We start from the raw sequence: 18552 nt of genomic DNA on the forward strand, positions 1-18552 counted from the left end.
TGCAAAGTACCCTGAGTTATTGTAATTCTGAAAGTTCAATGCAGATCTTGTTAACATTCAAATACGTATAAAGCATGTACAATCTACTTTGAGTTGGGTTACCTAACACTTGCCAAATAATATTTCTGTGCTCTTTGTTTACCTCTGCCTGGATAAGCATCTGATTTCTCAGTGGTTGTATATATTCACCTTAATTTGGTAGTTTTTGTGGCCTTTGGTAAATTCCCAAATGTTATAGGCTTTTAAACAAACCATATGTAAACTCTGAACTTGTGAAGCCATTTTGCTATGCCTTGTGCTATGTCAAAATGTTGGTACCAAGTTCCTCTTAATCACAGACCATTTTCTGTAGAAGAAAGTAAAATAAAAATATTCTATCTAAACTTCAAAAATGTCCTGATTGGCCACTTTTTCCTAACCAAATTATCAGTTTAAGATATTGAAACATTTGAATAGCTATTAACAAACTTTAACTTCATCAACTGAATGACTTTAGACACAATTAGAAAGCAAGGTTTCTAGGGCTCATGGGTAATATTTTTTCCAATTATACATGAATCAAGAGTGTATGGAAGTGCCTTAAAGGAACATGTAAGGGTTGGAAGTCTGGGCTCTTTTCCTTTCTATAACACAGAATTCTGTCCCTCATTGTTTACCATGTGCATGTCCCAAATGACTTGTCTTCTTTGGTTACAGGGGCCCTCACGGTCATTCTAGTGATTCTTAGTAGCTGCTTACAACCCATAGCTCAGGATTTATGTTTTAAATCTCTTCTGCTGATCATATTATTTTCACTCCCATTAGCCTTTGCTTATTTCAGTAAGTAGGTAGCAAATTGGAACCCAGATGCTATAAGGGCGTTTCAACTCCCAGTTTGGAATCCTGGATCTTTCTATTTTATTTTTTAATGGATGTTCCTTAATGTCTTCAGTCAGTAATGTGTACAGAAACTTAATATATTGTACAGGGTAGAGCTGATGTTATAGTTCTATGTTTTGTGGAATTTAATAAAATGCAGTAACTTTTCTTGCAAATACTGTAATCCTCAGAGAGATAACCATGGAAGCAAGGTAAATGTTCAACATGTTCCCTATTTCAAAACAATTGGAAGACTTCTGTAAATACTCACTAAAAATTAGCAGCTGAAATAAACATGAGCTGGGCATTTGAAATAGACTATGTGTGACTGCTCGGTATACTGAATTGGAGATTTTTCATCAGGTCATTGCTCATTTGAGAAGGAGCCGTCATGTATATATTGAGCTGATTTTGGAAGCACTGCCCTCAAGTCTTTGCATTGTTCAGTTCTCTCCATGCTTTTCTGTTTTGTTAATTCCAGCTGTCCCTATGATTTTTTTAAACTTAGAATTCTCCTCTCAGGATGAAGATTTGACCTCTTTTATAAACTCTATTATAAAAATTACTTAACCAAATAATAAATTCTCTCCACTTTTTGTTGTACAATTTGTGAAAACATTTGTATATAGGCAGTTCCTATCCTTTTCGCTTTTTGTTTGAAGTAGAAATGTAAATATGTCTAGTATTTAAATTCTCTTGGCCACAAATTGATGTTTTTTTTCTTTTCTTTAAAAATCATTCAAGTGTTACTATTATATCATGAGCTAAACAAAATTAAATATATGAAATTAAAATGTTGGGGATAAGCTACAATCCCATCATCATTATTAAGATGTGACTATTTATTTGTGATTACAGATTTCATTCACATCTAAGCTTTTATGGTCATTGATTTTGGTTATCCTTCTTGACAATATTTACTGCTGGTTAGTTGCTAATACATTGCTAGGTGTCTGCTTTCTTATTTAAAAATTTATATAAATAATACCAGAGGCTATATTCTTTTATTTTTTCTCATTACTGTTCATTCTATTATTATTAATTATTCACATTATTATATAATTTATTTTTGTGTTTAAGAGTAATTCTTTAGTGTTTATTGTATAGTGTTTTATTTGCATAATGCTTTTTGCATAAACATATGCTTTGTTTTCTTTGGATTAACAACTAGAATCTCACTGCCTGAAATATAAGTGTTTTACATAAAATTATTTCCTAAAGAGTTGGGCCATTTTAAACTATCCTGGAAGAATAAGCATTGTCTGAGCCATTGGCATGTAATGTATATAGATATTAAGTTGGGCTTTCTCTCCCTCACTTCCTACATATGATACCCTCTTGTACCCTCTTGAGTATTGAATTGAGTATGGAGTATTGAGTGCATGTATTATTGTTCTAATCAGAACAGCATTGTTTTTCCCCCATCGGTTCAGAGACTAGCTAGGACAAAGATGGCGAGGGTACTACATTGCTTTTGAGTTCTATACAACTGTTTGGTATCTTCAGTGGTAGTATTCTGCTTCTGTAACAAGACCTCTAAAGGAGAAATAATCTTCCAGAACAAAAAGCAAAAATACTGCCAGTGAATCCTTAAGGCAGCCAGTGGTATCACCTCTTTCATTCATAGTCTTTGTCCACAAAGTTGAGAATCCTTGCAATGGAAGAAACAGCGTCACAGATGTGTATAAACACATAACTAGTTTCCTGTAGAATATTTCCTAGGACACAAACAAAGAACAGCTAGGATACACAGAGAAAGCCTGTCCAGTGGGAAAAAAGACAGCATTTTCAACAAATGGTGTTGGTTCAACTGGCAATTAGCATGTAGAAGAATGCAAATTGATCCATTCTTACAAAGAATCAAAGCTCAAATCCAAGTTGACCAAGGACCTCCACATAACACCAGATACACTGAAACTAACAGAAAAGAAAGTGGGGAAGAGTCTCAAGCACATGGGCACAGGAGAAAATTTCCTGAATAGAACACCAATAGTTTGCGATGTAAGATCAACAACTGACAAATGTGACCTCATAAAATTGCAAAGCTTCTGTAAGGCAAAGGACACTGTCAATAGGACAAAAGAGCAACCACACCATCAGAATGGCTAAGATCAACACCTCAAACTGGCAAAAATGTGGACAAAGAGGAACACTCCTCCATTGTTGGTAGGATTGTAAGCTGGTACAACCACTCTGGAAATCAGTCTGGTGGTTCCTGAGAAAATTGGACATGGTACTACCAGAGGATCCAGCAATACCTCTCCTGGGCATATATCCAGAAGATGTTCCAACTGGTAATAAGAACAAATGCTCCACTATGTTCATAGCTGCATTATTTATAATAGCCAGAAGCTGGAAAGAACCCAGATGTCCCTCAACAGAGGAATGGATACAGAAAATGTGGTACATTTACACAATGGAGTACTACTCAGCTATTAAGAAATGAATTTATGAAATTATTGGGCAAATGGATGTATCTGGAGGATATCATCCTGAGTGAGGTAACCCAATCACAAAAGAACTCACATGATATGTACTCACTGATCAGTGGATATTAGCCCAGAAACTTAGAATACCCAAGATACAATTTGCAAAACACATGAAACTCAAGAAGGAAGACCAATGGGTGGATACTTCATTCCTCCTTAGAATGGAGAACAAAATACCCATGTAAGGAGTTACAGAGACAAAGTTTGGAGCTGAGACGGAAAGAAGGACCATGCAGAGACTGCCCCATTGGGGATCCATACCATAATCAACCACCAAATGCAGACACTATTGCATATGCCAGCAAGATTTTGCTGAAGGGACCCTGATATAACTGTCTCTTGCGAGGCTATGCCAGTGCCTGGCAAATACAGAAGTGGATATTCACAGTCATCTATTGGATGGAATACAGGGCTGCTAATGAAGGAGCTAGAGAAAGTATCCAAGGAGCTGAAGGGGTCTGTAACCCTATTGGAGGAACAGCAATATGAACTAAACAGTACCCCCTGAGCTCATGTCTCTTGCTGCATATGTAGCAGAAGATGGCCTAATCGGCCATCATTGGGAAGAGAGGCCCTTGGTCTTGCAAAGTTTATATGCCCCAATACAGGGGAATACCAGGGCCAGGAAGCAGGAGTGGTTGGGTTGGGGAGCAGGGTGAGGGGAGGGTATAAGGGACTTTTGGAATAGCATTTGAATTGTAAATGAAGAAAATATCTAATAACAAATATTTAAATAATAAAAAAGAAAATTGGACATAGTGTTACCTGAAGACTCAGATATACCACTCCTGGGCATATATCCAGAAGATGTTCCAACATGTAATAAGGACACATGCTCCACTATGTTCATAGCAGTCTTATTTACAATAACCAGAATGTGGAAAGAACCCAGATGTCTTTCAACAGAGGATTTACTTTTGAGGCAATGTAACATTCCTGTACAAGGGTAATAATGATGGTCATTTGATTAAATGGATTTCTCAATGTCACTGAGCTGTACCCTTTAAACTAGATAAAATGATTTATTCATGTAATGTGAATTTTATTACAAGGAAAAGTAGCCTAATCCAAGCTGTTACAACCACTCTGGAAATCAGTCTGGTGGTTCCTCAGAAAATTGGACATAGTACTACCAGAGGATCCAGCAAATGTGGTACATTTACACAATGGCGTACTACTCAGCTATTAATACAATGACTTCAAAAACAAACAAAACAAAACAAAACAAAACCCAATGACTTTGTGAAATTCTCAGGCAAATGGATAGAACTAGAAAATATCATCCTGGGTGGGGTAACCCAATCACAAAATAATAAACATGATATTCACTCACTGATAACTGGGCTCAGAATATGCAAGATACAATTCACAGACCACATGAAGCTCAAGAAGAAGTAAGACTACAGTGTGGATCCTTAAGTTCTTCTTAGAAGGGGGAACAAAATACCCATAGGAGGAGATACAGAGACAAAGTGTGGAGCAGAGACTGAAGGAAAGCCATCCAGAGACTGCCCTACCTGGGGATCCATCCTATATACAGTTACCAAACCCAGACACCATTGTGGAGGAAAGAAATCAAAGGTTTCAGAAAATGGAGAGATCTCCATGCTCATGGATTGGCAGAATTAACATATTAAAAATGTCCATCCTACCAAAGCCAATCTACAGATTCAGTGCAATCCCCATCAAAATCCCAACACAATTCTTCAAAGACATGGAAAGAGCAATTCTCAAATTCTCCTTAAAAGGCAAAAACCCAGAATAGGGAAACAATTCTTAACAATAAGAGGAAAACTGGGGGAATTACCATCCCTGACCTCACGCTTTAATACAGAGCAATAGTGATAAAAACTGCATGGTATTGGTACAATGACAGACACCTGAAAACTCTTAGAATCCATTCTTCTGTATTTTTTTTAAATATGGCTCAATAACTTCTTCAAGAGCGCAAATCTCAACACGTCTGAACTAAGGACAAAGACTGCAAGTGAGTTTTTGTGGGAATCATAGCAAGTTAGTTCGGTGGTCTACCTACCGCTGGGGGTTACAGCCTACAGAATACGCCAATGCTGGTTGTCTCAGCTCCACTTTGGGAGGGGATAAAGTCAGTGTGAGCTGGACTGCAACTAGAATTCTTCCAATTATTCATGAGCCACCGAGTTCTACTCTGGATAAGAGACCACAGTTACAGTTTTGGACCATTCAATGTGTATAGAGCTAATGTTTAGTAAAGGATATAATTGTTTCTTCCCCTCCCCCCATTTGTAAATAAAACTTGTAGGCTTTTAGGAGGAAGAGGATAGACTGGTTAGCACCTCAGGTCTCTGTCTGAGTTGCGGAATCTTTTCCTCAAAGACTTTGGTTTCCCTTATCCAAGGGCTCTGTGAATACGAATTAATTGGTGTCTCTGATTTGGTGATTGGGGTTATTTATTTGATTTCCATACTTGGAACTCTTTCTTCCCTCACAAGCAAAACAGTTTATTTCATCTGATAGAGAAAAACTAAAATAAATTCAATTAATAGTTATCAAACTATGATAAGAAAGCATAACACAAATAAGAGGTGCCCTCACATTCATAAACATTGTAGGCATATCAGGTGTAACTTTTAATCTTGATTGTCAATGATACTTATAATTATTTTAAACTTCATATATTTTTCTTACTTAGTCACCTTACATCCTACTCACTGCCTCCCTCCTGGCTACCCCCTCCCACAATTCTTTCCCCATACCCCACTTCTCCTCTGAGCTGGTGGGAAGCCCCTGGGTATCCCCCTGAGGTCCCCCCTCCCCCCATCCTGGCACTTCAAGTCTCTGTAGGGCTAGGCGCTTCCTCTCCCACTGAGGCCAGACATGTCAGCTCAGCTGGTAGAACATATCCCAGTTGTAGGTAACAGTTTTTGGGATAGTCCCTCATTCCAGTTGTTCAGGACTCACATGAAGGTCAAGCTGCACTTCTGCTACATATGAGCAGGGAAGCCTAGACCAGCTCTTGGAAGTTCTTTGGTTAGTGGTTCAGATTCTGTGGGTCTTATCGAGTTCTTATTCCCTTCAGAGCCCAAAATCCTTCCTCTTATTCTTCCACAAGAGTCCCCAAACTCCATCCACTGTTTGGCTGTGGGTGTCTGAATCTGTCTGAGTCAGCTGCTGGGTGCCTTTCAGAGGACAACATGCTCCTGTCTGCAAGCATAACAGTATATTTACTAGTGTTAGAGATTGGTGCTTGCCCATGGGATAGGTCTCAAGCTGGGTCAGTTATTGGTTCACCAGTCTCTGCACCATTCCCTGTATCAGCATTTTGGAGCTCTTACATATACTGTTCTATTAGCAGTATCTTAGCCTGTTCACTTACTTCTCTTTGAGAAATGTCATGATAAATTAGTATATGTCGTAGTTCCCCATGACTCAGACTATTGAAAACATTACTCTGAGTCCACTATCCATTACAGTAACCATGCCAGCTTGGTTTTGCTGATTAAACGCCACTGTTTGCTTCCAAAACATTAATGTCCACCTCACTTACTTCATGTGGTAGTACTCAGTACTTGTCACATGACTTCTTCACCTACAAATATTAGCTTCCCAGAGGTCATGCGTAATCTCAAATTTTTATTTATTATTTTAATAATTTATTAATTTTTGAGATTAGAATTACATCATATTCCCCTTGAAAACATCATGCCTTCTGTTTTTCTGTGTGGCAGACGGTACATCCTGATATGTGAGCCACTTTATATATATGTCATTATTAAATATGCCTAATGTACTTCTTGACTGTATATGCCTTGCTAATGTCCTTGATACTGTGAGACATAGTTAATACTACAACTAAGAACCTGGCTCAGTTTGAGAGAGCAAAGAAGCACATAGCTAAACTGCATGACCCAATTCCACATGATGTCTCCAAATGCAAATTATTGAAGTTCCTAAGTGGAGTTAAGGTGAAGATTATTGCCTTGGCTAGGCTTGATTGCCTTGAAATTAAAATAATACCTAAAGCAGTGCAGTTGGGGCTTTTCTTTAGTGCTCTAGACAAGACACTGAAACTTAAAGGAGAAGTAGGACTTGAAAATGGTCATAAGGCAGGTTTCAGAGTATAATGACAAACATTTTGAATAAATAAAATCTGCTTGTACTAAGTAAAGTAGAAATTCATTTACTTCCAGTGTTTAGGGACCTTTGGAAGGTGGACTGTGATTCAAGGCCATTCGGAGCTTTGTAGCTAGTAAAATACCCTGTCAAGTAATCAGAAATTAATAAACCCTAAACTATTTTCTATTGAGATTTTCAAGTAACAAGACTGAATTTTTGAGGGGGGTGGAAGGAGAAAGAGCTGACACTTTGGAATCACAGATGTGAATACAAACCACACTATTTAACTCTGTACTCAGACTTGACTACCACATAGTAGTATGTCTCTGTTTTTCTATATATCAGTGGAGGAGTTGGTAAGTGAAAATATGCACAAATTATAATACAGTAAATTTATGAGTCATTATAAAGTCTCAATAAATACTACTTAGCTACGTAGTCACATGAATGATAAAAGACAAAATAATAGTATTTTAAACACCAGTTTCCATATATATGAAGCTAATGAGATAAATTATTTTGTATTATGATAAAATAAAACCTTATATTGTTATCTATTAATATTTTAAACTAATCAGTATTTTTTTCAGGTTTAAACAAACAGAAAAAATTATACCAGGTAATTAACTGGGCTCCACCTGAAGAGCAAGGAAATAAAATTCAAAAACAATTTGAGCTCCTTGTGAAAGAAAGCCTGCATGGCAGGTAATTTGCATAAAAATTTTGAACCAAAATGTCATGAACAAAGTCCTACAAAATAACAGATGAATGAGTTCAAGAGAAAAGGATGTTTGGATGGATGATGGGTGGATGTGTGGGTGGGTGGGTGGGTGGGTGGATGGGTGTATGGATGGGTGGGTGGATGGGTGGGTAGATGGGTACATGGATGGCAGAAAGGAATGCTGAAGTATAAATGTTGGATGATGGACATGGACATGTGATTGGTTGGATCAATGATGGAATGGAGGGATAAAAATTGATGAAGGGCAACAGAAGAGTGGAAAAAAATCACCACTCCTTCAATCTGTATTGTATTTATTAATGAAGACAAATCTGTAGGAAGAGTGATTAGTTATATCTGTGTCTTTCTTACAAGACTTTATGTACAATTTTTATGTATTATATATTCAAAGAATATAAGATAGAAATTTCAACTTCTTATTTCAGAGAAATAAGGCATAATAATTGAAGATAGTGATTTTGTAAGAAAAATAATTTTTTATTTGGGCTATAGCTTAGGAAGTTCAAGGTAATGGCACCACTATCAGCTAAACTCAACTGAAAGTGTAAGGGTGTTGGTGAGATGTATGTTTGTGCTCATCAAGGGGGTAGGGTTACTTGTTTGATAATAATTTCTCAAGAAGTAACCCAGGGTCCCATGAGAACTATCTTAATCACCTAAGAAGGGCCCACAAACACCTTCCATTAGACTGTAACTATTAAAGATTTAAACCTCTACATGGCCAACCTCCAGCTGGGTGAGGAACTTAAACCACCAAGTCCACATTGTGACTTGATGTTCTCTGCACAAGAGGCAGAGATCTAAGTGATTCTAGGTTCTGACCTTGAGGGTTTTGTTGTGGGATTCTGCACCATACTGTTTAGATACACACCCTCTCACCCCATCTTGAATCTGTGATCTCTAGATAGTAGAAACTTTACTACATTCTCTGGGCAGGAATTTTATCGTCCATTTTTCTAGTTTTATAGAAAGGGTTTTTTTTTTTTTTCAATACAGAGAATGATGTGAAGACTGTCTCAGAGTAGAGTTCCTGGACGAGTCATGACTGAGTGTGTTCAGAACTGCAGCATTATAAATTAAGAATAGTTATGTCAGCATGTCAGCATGCATTGCATTCTTACATAAAAATAAAGTTTAAATGAGTCTTGTAGTTTTATATTTAATGGTTTAATTTGTAGAGTAGGAAGAAGAAAATTCTACTTCTCAGATTTTTCTTTTTAAATTCTAATATTATGGACTTCCTTCTGTGAAATAGAATGTAATATTATGGACTTCCTTCTGTGATAGAATGTAAGAAGCACAGGGCTTAAAAACAATTGCTATCATCAGTGAGGAAATGGTCCTAAGTTACACAGATTGGTGGGGAAATAATAGAGTCACTTGATAACTTATATAAATGTGGCTTAAAGAGAAAAATCATATATTTGAACAATTATACGGCGAACTCTGAACTGTCATGGTCAGTAACAGCAAACAAAGAGGGAACTGTGTTTACATTGATGGTGATGGGGTTTTTAATAAGTGGGGAAAATGGAATGAGAGGAAGTGGAAACATTTTAGAGGGTAGAAATATGAGGAACAGATTAGCAGAGTTGAAGATAATCATTACTAAGTGGAGAGATGTGGTTGTAATACTTACCTAAAGTATTGTCCTGGTGTATACTAAAGAATAGTCTGAAATTAACACCTCCTACCATATTTGTTATGCTTTCCTATTCCAGACAGGAATTCCAAGCAGTCTTAAAGCTATACGAGCACTATGGGAATTTATGCACTCACTTGCTAAGCAGAGATGACATCATGGATGCCTTAAGGGATGAGACCTGTTGTATTTTGTTGTATTTTGATGCAGTGGATCTCTGTTCTTTCCTGGTTGCTGAGAAGATTGGAAAACCATTTGTAGTTTTTCTTTCTATACTAGCTAACAATATTGACTTTGGACTCCCAAGCCCCTTGTCTTATGTTCCCATGTCTGGTTCTCTCCTGACTGACAAAATGGACTTCTGGGGCAGAGTAAAGAATTTTCTGATGAGTTTTGATTTCTCCATGAGACAAAAGAAAATACATTCTCAGTTCGACAGTACCATCCAGGAGCATTTTGAAGAAGGCTCTCAGCCAGTTTTGTCTCAGCTTTTACAGAAAGCTGAGCTGTGGCTTCTTAGTTCTGACTTTGCTCTAGAATTTGCTCGCCCCCTATTTCCCAATACTATTTATGTTGGAGGTTTACTGGACAAGCCTGTTAAGCCAATACCACAGGTGAGTTAAACCTTAGCTCTTGGTATGGATTTCATGTAGAGGCCTTCACTGTATTGGTAGTTGAGTAATCCTGGGTCTGAAGTAAGTCATACTTTTTGCCATGCACTGGTTCTGAAATGATTAGTACTAGCTCTTCACTTAAAGTTGACATTTTTATTTTAATTTGTCAGTTTGGATCTCATGCAGAGACCTCTAGGTCATAGGTTGAAATAGTTACCTGCCAGATGAGCCCCTGACAGAACTCAGCTGAAGCAGGGGACATAGTCAAGGGTCACATCTTAAAGTACAGTGCTGGAACTTGCTCAACTCCAAGGTTAAAGACCTACTTATATGGTACAAAGTCTATGCTTCTTTTGCTTCCCCAGAGTCCTGGATTTGATGGAACATCTTTGCTAGTTACTATTGATTGATAGCTGTCCTGGTGTCCAATAACTGGTAACTGGGAAGACTTAAAGAATTAACAGAGAACTCTTGAAAACGGATATAGCTGGGCAGAACTTATCAGGAGTGGCAACAAGAACTGTGTCTGTTATTCAGTGTCTCTAGCCTATTGAACCCTTGGTACTAGAGCTCATAACTGTAAGCTTTCAATGCTGTTCATGTAGTTTGAATTGACAAATATTTACACAGGACAATTTTAAAAGATAACAAAGAAGAATTAAATAGTTAAATTATGAGGCAAAAGTTGCACATTATAACTTTAAACAATAAGAATTACAAACAAATTCTACAAACATGATGTATTATCAAGGTATATGACCTAGTTGAATGGATAAATTAGTAAGTACAAATTTATATATATAAATACATACACACAAACATATATATATATATGTTTGTGTGTATGTATGTATGCAAAAGTAAGTCAAGAGCAAATAGAAAATCTGAAGCTAGAGTGTAGATTGTATCAGTAACCAAAATCTTTCATTAAAAATAGGCCTATCCCTCAGTAGCTACCTTCTCAGAAACTTGAAGTGCCAGGGTTGGGGCATGCCCAAGGTCCTCACCTGCTTAGAGGAGAAGGGGAGCAGGGTGGGAGAAGGGTTGTGGGAGGGGGGACTAGGAGGGGACAGTGAACAGGATGTAAAGTGAGTAAGTAAAAAGATAAATTTACAAAAAAAGAAAATACATAGATCTTTTAGTGAATTTTAAATTAATAAGCATCTTTGTATATAAAAATGCAGAAAGAAAACAGTTAAAAATGATTATTTGACTCTGAACCTGAAAAAGTACAGTGAATGAATCAATCTTTAAATTTTCAGAGAAGATAAAATAAAATATAGGAGATAATCTATTCTGATAGAGATGTAAAATACACTATTTACTTGGTTTCTGCAAGGTGGATTTTAAGGAATACATGACACCCAAATCTGTAGGATTTGAGCTATTCAGAGGATGAAGATCAGCTTAAAAGGACACCCAGTTGATTTGAGAAGCAATGAGACAGGATTTTGTCAAAAAAAGAGGGGATAAATTTATCAGTTATGGAAAGAATGTGAACCAAAGTCATAAACTAAAGAAAGCAAAATTGAAAGGACAACAGACATAGGAAGCTGAATTAATAGACTATGGCAAGGGAAAGCTGGGAGGACTGGGGAGAATGATCAGATGATGTAGAAATCCAAAGGGGATGAGCTCAGGGAAAGAAAGTATATCTGACTGGGAGGCAGCATTACAGCTGATATTATAGAAACCAACCAGCCTGCCAAATGTTGAAACAAAAGCTCACTGGGGCTAGGAAGCCATCCACTGGGGAGTAACGGTGGGAATGTCCACTAAATCTGACAGGGGGTGTTAGTAGACCATATTAGTAAATAATTGTTGTACATCAAGCATAAAATTGAATATTTAATTATATTCAATAAATAAAAAACATACCAATTATTAGTTTTCAATTAACTAATTGTATAAAATTGGTTGATATTAACAAAGATAAGTAATAAATGTCTGATTAGGTTAATCAATTGTTTTAAAGGTGCTGGCCTGAAAGTGAATTGAAAATTAAATTCACAATTTTAGACATTTAAAAACTGATTTCCAGTATGAACTAATAAATGCACCATTCACTCAGACCAATTCTTTTAAAGTCAATTATAAAATATATGTTTGAAGTCTACTATCAGTCTATCACAGTTTTTGTACTTCCCTGTTTTTCTTATGTCATTACAAAAAGTTTTAGTATACAAAAATTAGGCTAGTGCTATGCAGATTAATTTTGAATTAATGACATGTTTAAGTGAATGTTTTTTTTTTTTTTTTTTTTTGGCTTTTTGAGACAGGGTTTCTCTGTATAGCCCTGGCTGTCCTGGCACTCACTTTGTAGACCAGGCTGGCCTCGAACTCAGAAATCCGCCTGCCTCTGTGAATGTTTATTTCTGTACTTTAAATCATTGAGAACTGGGCAGTGGTGGCGCATGCCTTTAATCCCAGCACTTGGGAGGCAGAGGCAGGTGGATTTCTGAGTTCGAGGCCAGCCTGGTTTACAGAGTGAGTTCCAGGACAGCCAGGGCTACTCAGAGAAACCCTGTCTTTAAAACAAACAAACAAACAAACAAAAAAACAAACAAACAAAAAAACAAAGCAAAACAAAACAAAACACAAAACAAAAAACAAAAAAAAAGAAAAGAAAAAGATAAGACATTGAGGAAATTTCACAGGAATCAAGAGTTCCCAATACATTTGATGAAGTTACTATTACTTTATATTAAGCCTAGAAAACAAAACTAGAAGATAATAAATTATATAAAACTGACTGTGTGAAAAGTTTTGGTATAGTATATTTCTACAATAAATATATACTGATAAAACTGATATTCAAAATAGTTTAGTGTTGCCTCAAATTGCTAAATTTAGAACTGCCATATCAAGTTAGTCTCCTCCTAACAACGTGTCTTAAACAATTAAAAAAAAAAACCCTAGTTACTCAAGTGAAATCTTATGCATATATATTCACTTGTAAGGGTAATTCATAAGAGATCAAAAGTGAATCAAATCAGATGTTGACCAATGGGTGCATGAAAATTGCCTGATATGTGTTAATATTTTTCTTGCACAAAAAGTATGATGGTATATAAAATGATGTGGATAAACTTCAAAATTGTACACAAAGTAAAGTGGACAACAAAATGACATATGATGCATATTTCCATTGGTGTATAGTTTTAATAATATGCAAATATGGAGACACAATAATCAAATTGGTTAATTTAGAGCTCAGGAACGGAAGGCATGGAGAATGAATGCTTACTCAATAAAAGGCTTTTTTTTTTTCTAAGTAGAGATTATATAGGACTAGTGATAACATAATGACTATACTAAATTAATGTGTAGTTCTACTTTATAATACATATGTTTGCAATGTACAAATTTCACTTAAATAAGAACCCAACAATGTGGGTAATATACATCATTACCACACCAAACTGAGGTTAGCCCTGGTGGTTAGTGCTGTAAAGATGCTTCCCTGTTTCTACTTTTATGTCATGGCTTCAAACAGTAAAACAGGAAGTGAAATATTAAAAAAATCAGTAAAATCAGAATATCATGGAATATTGAAGCAAAAATATGACCAAGTGGTACATTTGACAAGATCTCCCCCTCCTGCTCATAATTCTTATGACACTAACATCATTTGTGGCTTTTCAACTTATATTCAGGAAGGTCAATCACTCCTTTTCCTTTTTTCATCAAGAATTCCCACTGCATTAGCCAAAACACTAGCATCTCTAAGTCTGCATGAAAAACTCTCAAATCTCCATTCCACCCATATCCTTCAATGGAAGAGATGATGAGTCTGATACTCTAGTTAAGATTTTAGTGAAGAAGGACAACCTCAACTGTTCAAACTCCCAATTTCATAAATATTGTTAGACATAGACATTCAGGATCTTGAACTTTTGCAGGTATGTTATGTATTAAGGACATCATCACATGAGTGAGATACATGATGTTGCCCCAAGTCATTCTTAATTATTCAAAAACATATGTCAGGCTGGGCATGGTGGCACATATCTTTAACCCCAGCTCTTAGGAGGTAGAGGCAGATGGATATCTGTGAGTTTGAGGTCAGTCAGGGCAACATAATAGAGAAATCTGCTCCAATCAATCAATCAATCAATCAACTATCAATCAATCAAACAACGAAAACCCAAAATATGTTTATGTGAGAATATGTTGGTAAATCTCATAAAACGGCTCCTAGTAAATCCAGACACCATAAGCACAAACACAGGAACATGACACAGTTGCACAAGGACTATGAAATAATTTTATCATATAGAACATGAGCTCCTGAAGCATGGGTTTACTCAATACCTGGCCTGCTTTCTCATCAACACTGCCTTGGCTTTTATAAACCACCTCCTTTGCTGTCTTCCCTCTACAATTCTAGGATTTGGAGAATTTTATCTCTCAGTTTGAAGACTCAGGTTTTGTCCTTGTGGCCCTGGCCTCCATAGCAACCATGCATCAGACCATGGAAATTATTAAGGAGATGAACAGTGCCTTTGCTCGCCTCCCTCAAGGGGTTCTATGGACATGCAAGGATTCTCATTGGCCCAGAGATGTCAGATTGGCCCCAAATGTCAAAATAGTGGACTGGATTCCTCAGAATGACCTGTTGGGTAAGGATTGTCCAGATCTGCCATCTTACTCCCATTTCATGTTTTGTAGACTCACCTACTGTCTCATTGGGCACTGATATTCACAGAAGATGCTGATCATAAAGATAAGTCTCCAGAAGGCAGGGAAGAAGCTATCTGGAGTTGTTAGGGAGTCAGGCTGTGCTTCAGACCAGGTATAGCAGCAATTTCTGTTTCCTGCTCAACTCAGGAACCATCTTAAGTCTCCAAATAAACTTCTTCCTTGAACAGTATCTAAGCTGAATATAGTCAGTTTAATCTGATCATAGACTTGTGAACTGCAAGCACAGAGTCCTGCTTGTAGGCTTGCAGTGACTCTATGAATATTTGCATGGCATAGGCTTAGCATGAATGGGAGTGCAAACATTCAGACACAAATTACTTGTCTACTGAGGTTGAAAATGCAAATCTCCTTATTGAAGTCTTCAGGATTTAAGGACACTGGAATTTACCTGCATATTAACCCGGATAACCTCAGATATAATGCTGAGACTTTGAGTAATTGGGCAAGAGAGGGTTCTTTACATTTCAGATCCTTGTTCTTGGTTCTGTACTGCCATGTGAAGACTCACCACTACCATACTGGCTAGATCAGAGTTTCAAAAAGGAGATTATGGCTGAAAATTAGTTGAGAAATTTTGGACAAAGATGCTTTTTAGTAAAACTGCAGCTACACGACAGAGGAAGGACTTACTTTCCAGGGAACATGAGTAGATTCCATGTGAAACACATTCCGAGATGGATTCTTTATAACCATCAATAATTTATTAGCTTGTTCTGAGCGTGGAGCAATGGGGAAGCCCTGTAAATACTGAAGTGAAAGTCTACTGTGCCCATACTGCAAGCTTCTCTCCAAATAGAGTAGGCAATACACAGAGGATACAATTAGTGAGAAAGCAGAAGTGCACAGCAAGAGAAAGCATGGATGAGAAAACTGAAAAAAGCATTAACAGGGGAAATGGATGAGGGCAATAACCGGGGACATGCCTGTCTTTGTCACTCTCCTCTGTAGCTGTCCCTGGCTTCTCAGATCAGAGAAGTCAGAATCTGTGTGGTGAGTCAAGTGAACTTTGCATTCTGGGATATCCCCTTTTTAGTTTCTATTTTTTCATTCAATTAAAATATGATTGCATTCTTTTCCCCATCCCTCCTCTTTCATCTACACTGCCCATAAATCACCCCTCACCTACCTCCTCCCCAAGTCACAGAGCCTTCTCTTCTCTAATTATTCTGCTACATACATGTACAAGTAAACATATAAACATAACTTGCTGTGTCTGGCCAGTGTTGCCTGCAAGTCTATGTTTCTAGTGTTGCCCATTTGCTATTGAATAAAACCAATCAGGAGCTCATTCCTGGGGAGGGAGGAAGCTAATTCTCCCTCTCTCAGCTGTCATTGCCTGACTCTTTATCTAGTGATGGGTCCATGACCTCTCATGTATACTGGGATGTCAATTGATGCTGTTGTTGTTCAGGTTAGAAAGCTGTGCTGTTGAGATTTTGCAGGTGTAATTTACCTATCAAAGTTACAAGGACTTCCTGACTCCTTGGGTCTTAGGATCTTGCCATTCACTTATCTGGGATGTGTCTGGAGCCTTAAGTGCAGGAAATGTATTGTAGGTGTATCAGTCAGAGCCAGACACCCCACAGTCAGCTGTTCTATACATTTTGACTAGTGGTAGCTTTCTGGAATGGTCTCCCTGTGCTTCTGAGAGAAGACTCTTTGATAAGGAGTGAGAACTATGCTTTGGAATGCACTTAGGAAACCACACTGGTTTAGGAAAGTGACATTCTTTTCAGGCAGTTTTGAGTTTTTAACTGGTATTTCTTGGCTCTGCTGTTTTACCTGTTACCTGAACCTTTTTATACTGAAATCTTGGACCATCTTTCTTTTTTTCAACAGCTTACCCTAGCATCCGTCTGTTTGTCACCCATGGGGGACTGAATAGTGTAAATGAGGCTATCCAGCATGGAGTACCCATGGTGGGGATTACTATTTTTGGAGACCAACCTGAAAACATGTTCCGAGTAGAAGCAAAGAACCTTGGTGTTTCTATTCAGCTACAGACGCTCAAGGCAGAGTCATTTGCGCTCACCATGAAAGAAGTCATAGAAGACAAGAGGTATGCAGCTCTCTGGGTTGTGGTCCTGTAGGCTAAATGCAGGCCTGACACAGGGATCTGTGTTGTCTGTTTTCCAATGAAACCAGAATTTTGTGGGATGTGTTAAAACATGTGCGTGATTCTTGAAGGTCCTGCCTTTCCTTTGTTGTTAATCCTAATTTTAGGTGAAGTGCAGAGAGTATGTTTCTACCTACTGTGGTGTGATGATTTCTTATCTACACAGTATCTTTCAGCTTATTTATCAGATACCTACAGACTTCCAGTTGAGTCAGAAGAGGATTGTCTCAGTTACTAATGTATTGTGAAGAGGCAACAAATAAAATAATAAAATAAAATAAAATAAAATAAAATAAAATATTTAATTGGGGGCTGGCTTACAGTTTCAGAGATTAGGGATATGGGCACAGTCAGGCAGGCATGGTACTTGAGCAGTAGCCTAGAGTTTACATTCTGCTCTGCAGGTAGGAGACTGGGCCTCTTGTGGGCATTTTAAAACCTCCTGTGACAAACTTCCTCCAACAAAGTCACAGCTCTTAATCCTAAACAGCCACCAATTGAAAAATGAGCATTCAAACATATGAGCCTTCAGGGGTCATTCTCATTCAAGCTACAAGGCCTTTTCTTATTCTTCATATGGCTGGTCTCTCCTCCTAAGGTCTTGTGATGCTACTTGGAGAACCATCTCTCAAATGTCTTCCTCTTAGGAGACCATGTACTTAGCTATGATTTTTTTCTACCCTTGAATTCTCTCATTATCTGTCACTTTCTCTTGGACACTTGGAAAGATTTGCAACATCTCCAACAGGTGTGTCATTATTGTCTGCGCTACACTAGCACCTAGAAAGAATGGACCATGAAGAAGCATCACTAGCACCTAGAAAGAATGGACCATGAAGAGGCAGTTTCCACTCTGTTCCTAGGGCTTAAGACAGGTCTGTCATAGAGGAACTTTTCATAAGTCTAGCACAAGTGAGACATGCTCAGGTGACCCACATATCACTTGCCCACCTAGCACAGTGATTTCACAACCAAATAGGAATACATACTCAGGTTTCAATGTTCTAACCGCTTCATCAGATGTACATCCTGTCACATATTCCAATGCATTTAATGTGAGCACACCTTCAGCACCATAGGTGCAATCCTTCCAGACATAGTCATTTTTAAAAAAAATCCCTTCAAGGGTTAATTTTGATCCTTTCTGTATAAGGATTTTATTTTTAGCATTTTATTAAACGTTTAGTTGGAACTCAGGTAGGTAGTGTCAAGGGTATGCCAACAATTTTGTTTGATGCTGACCTATGGGTATGTCCTTGGAAAAAATACATGTGTATGTGTGTGTGTGTGTG

General features: G+C 37.5%; 1 protein-coding gene across 1 annotated transcript in view; it reads left to right on the forward strand.

The window, feature by feature from the left end:
- Positions 1–18552, forward strand: part of LOC110310907 (UDP-glucuronosyltransferase 3A2-like) — a 98447-nt gene that overhangs the window by 79492 nt on the left and 403 nt on the right. The window contains exons 4-6 of the mRNA XM_021184076.2: positions 9906–10440; positions 14831–15062; positions 16984–17203. Of these exons, the coding sequence (XP_021039735.1) occupies positions 9906–10440; positions 14831–15062; positions 16984–17203 (987 nt within the window). The remainder of the gene's footprint in view (positions 1–9905; positions 10441–14830; positions 15063–16983; positions 17204–18552) is intronic.

Source organism: Mus caroli, chromosome 15, assembly GCF_900094665.2.
Source record: "Mus caroli chromosome 15, CAROLI_EIJ_v1.1, whole genome shotgun sequence".
NCBI lineage: Eukaryota > Metazoa > Chordata > Mammalia > Rodentia > Muridae > Mus > Mus caroli.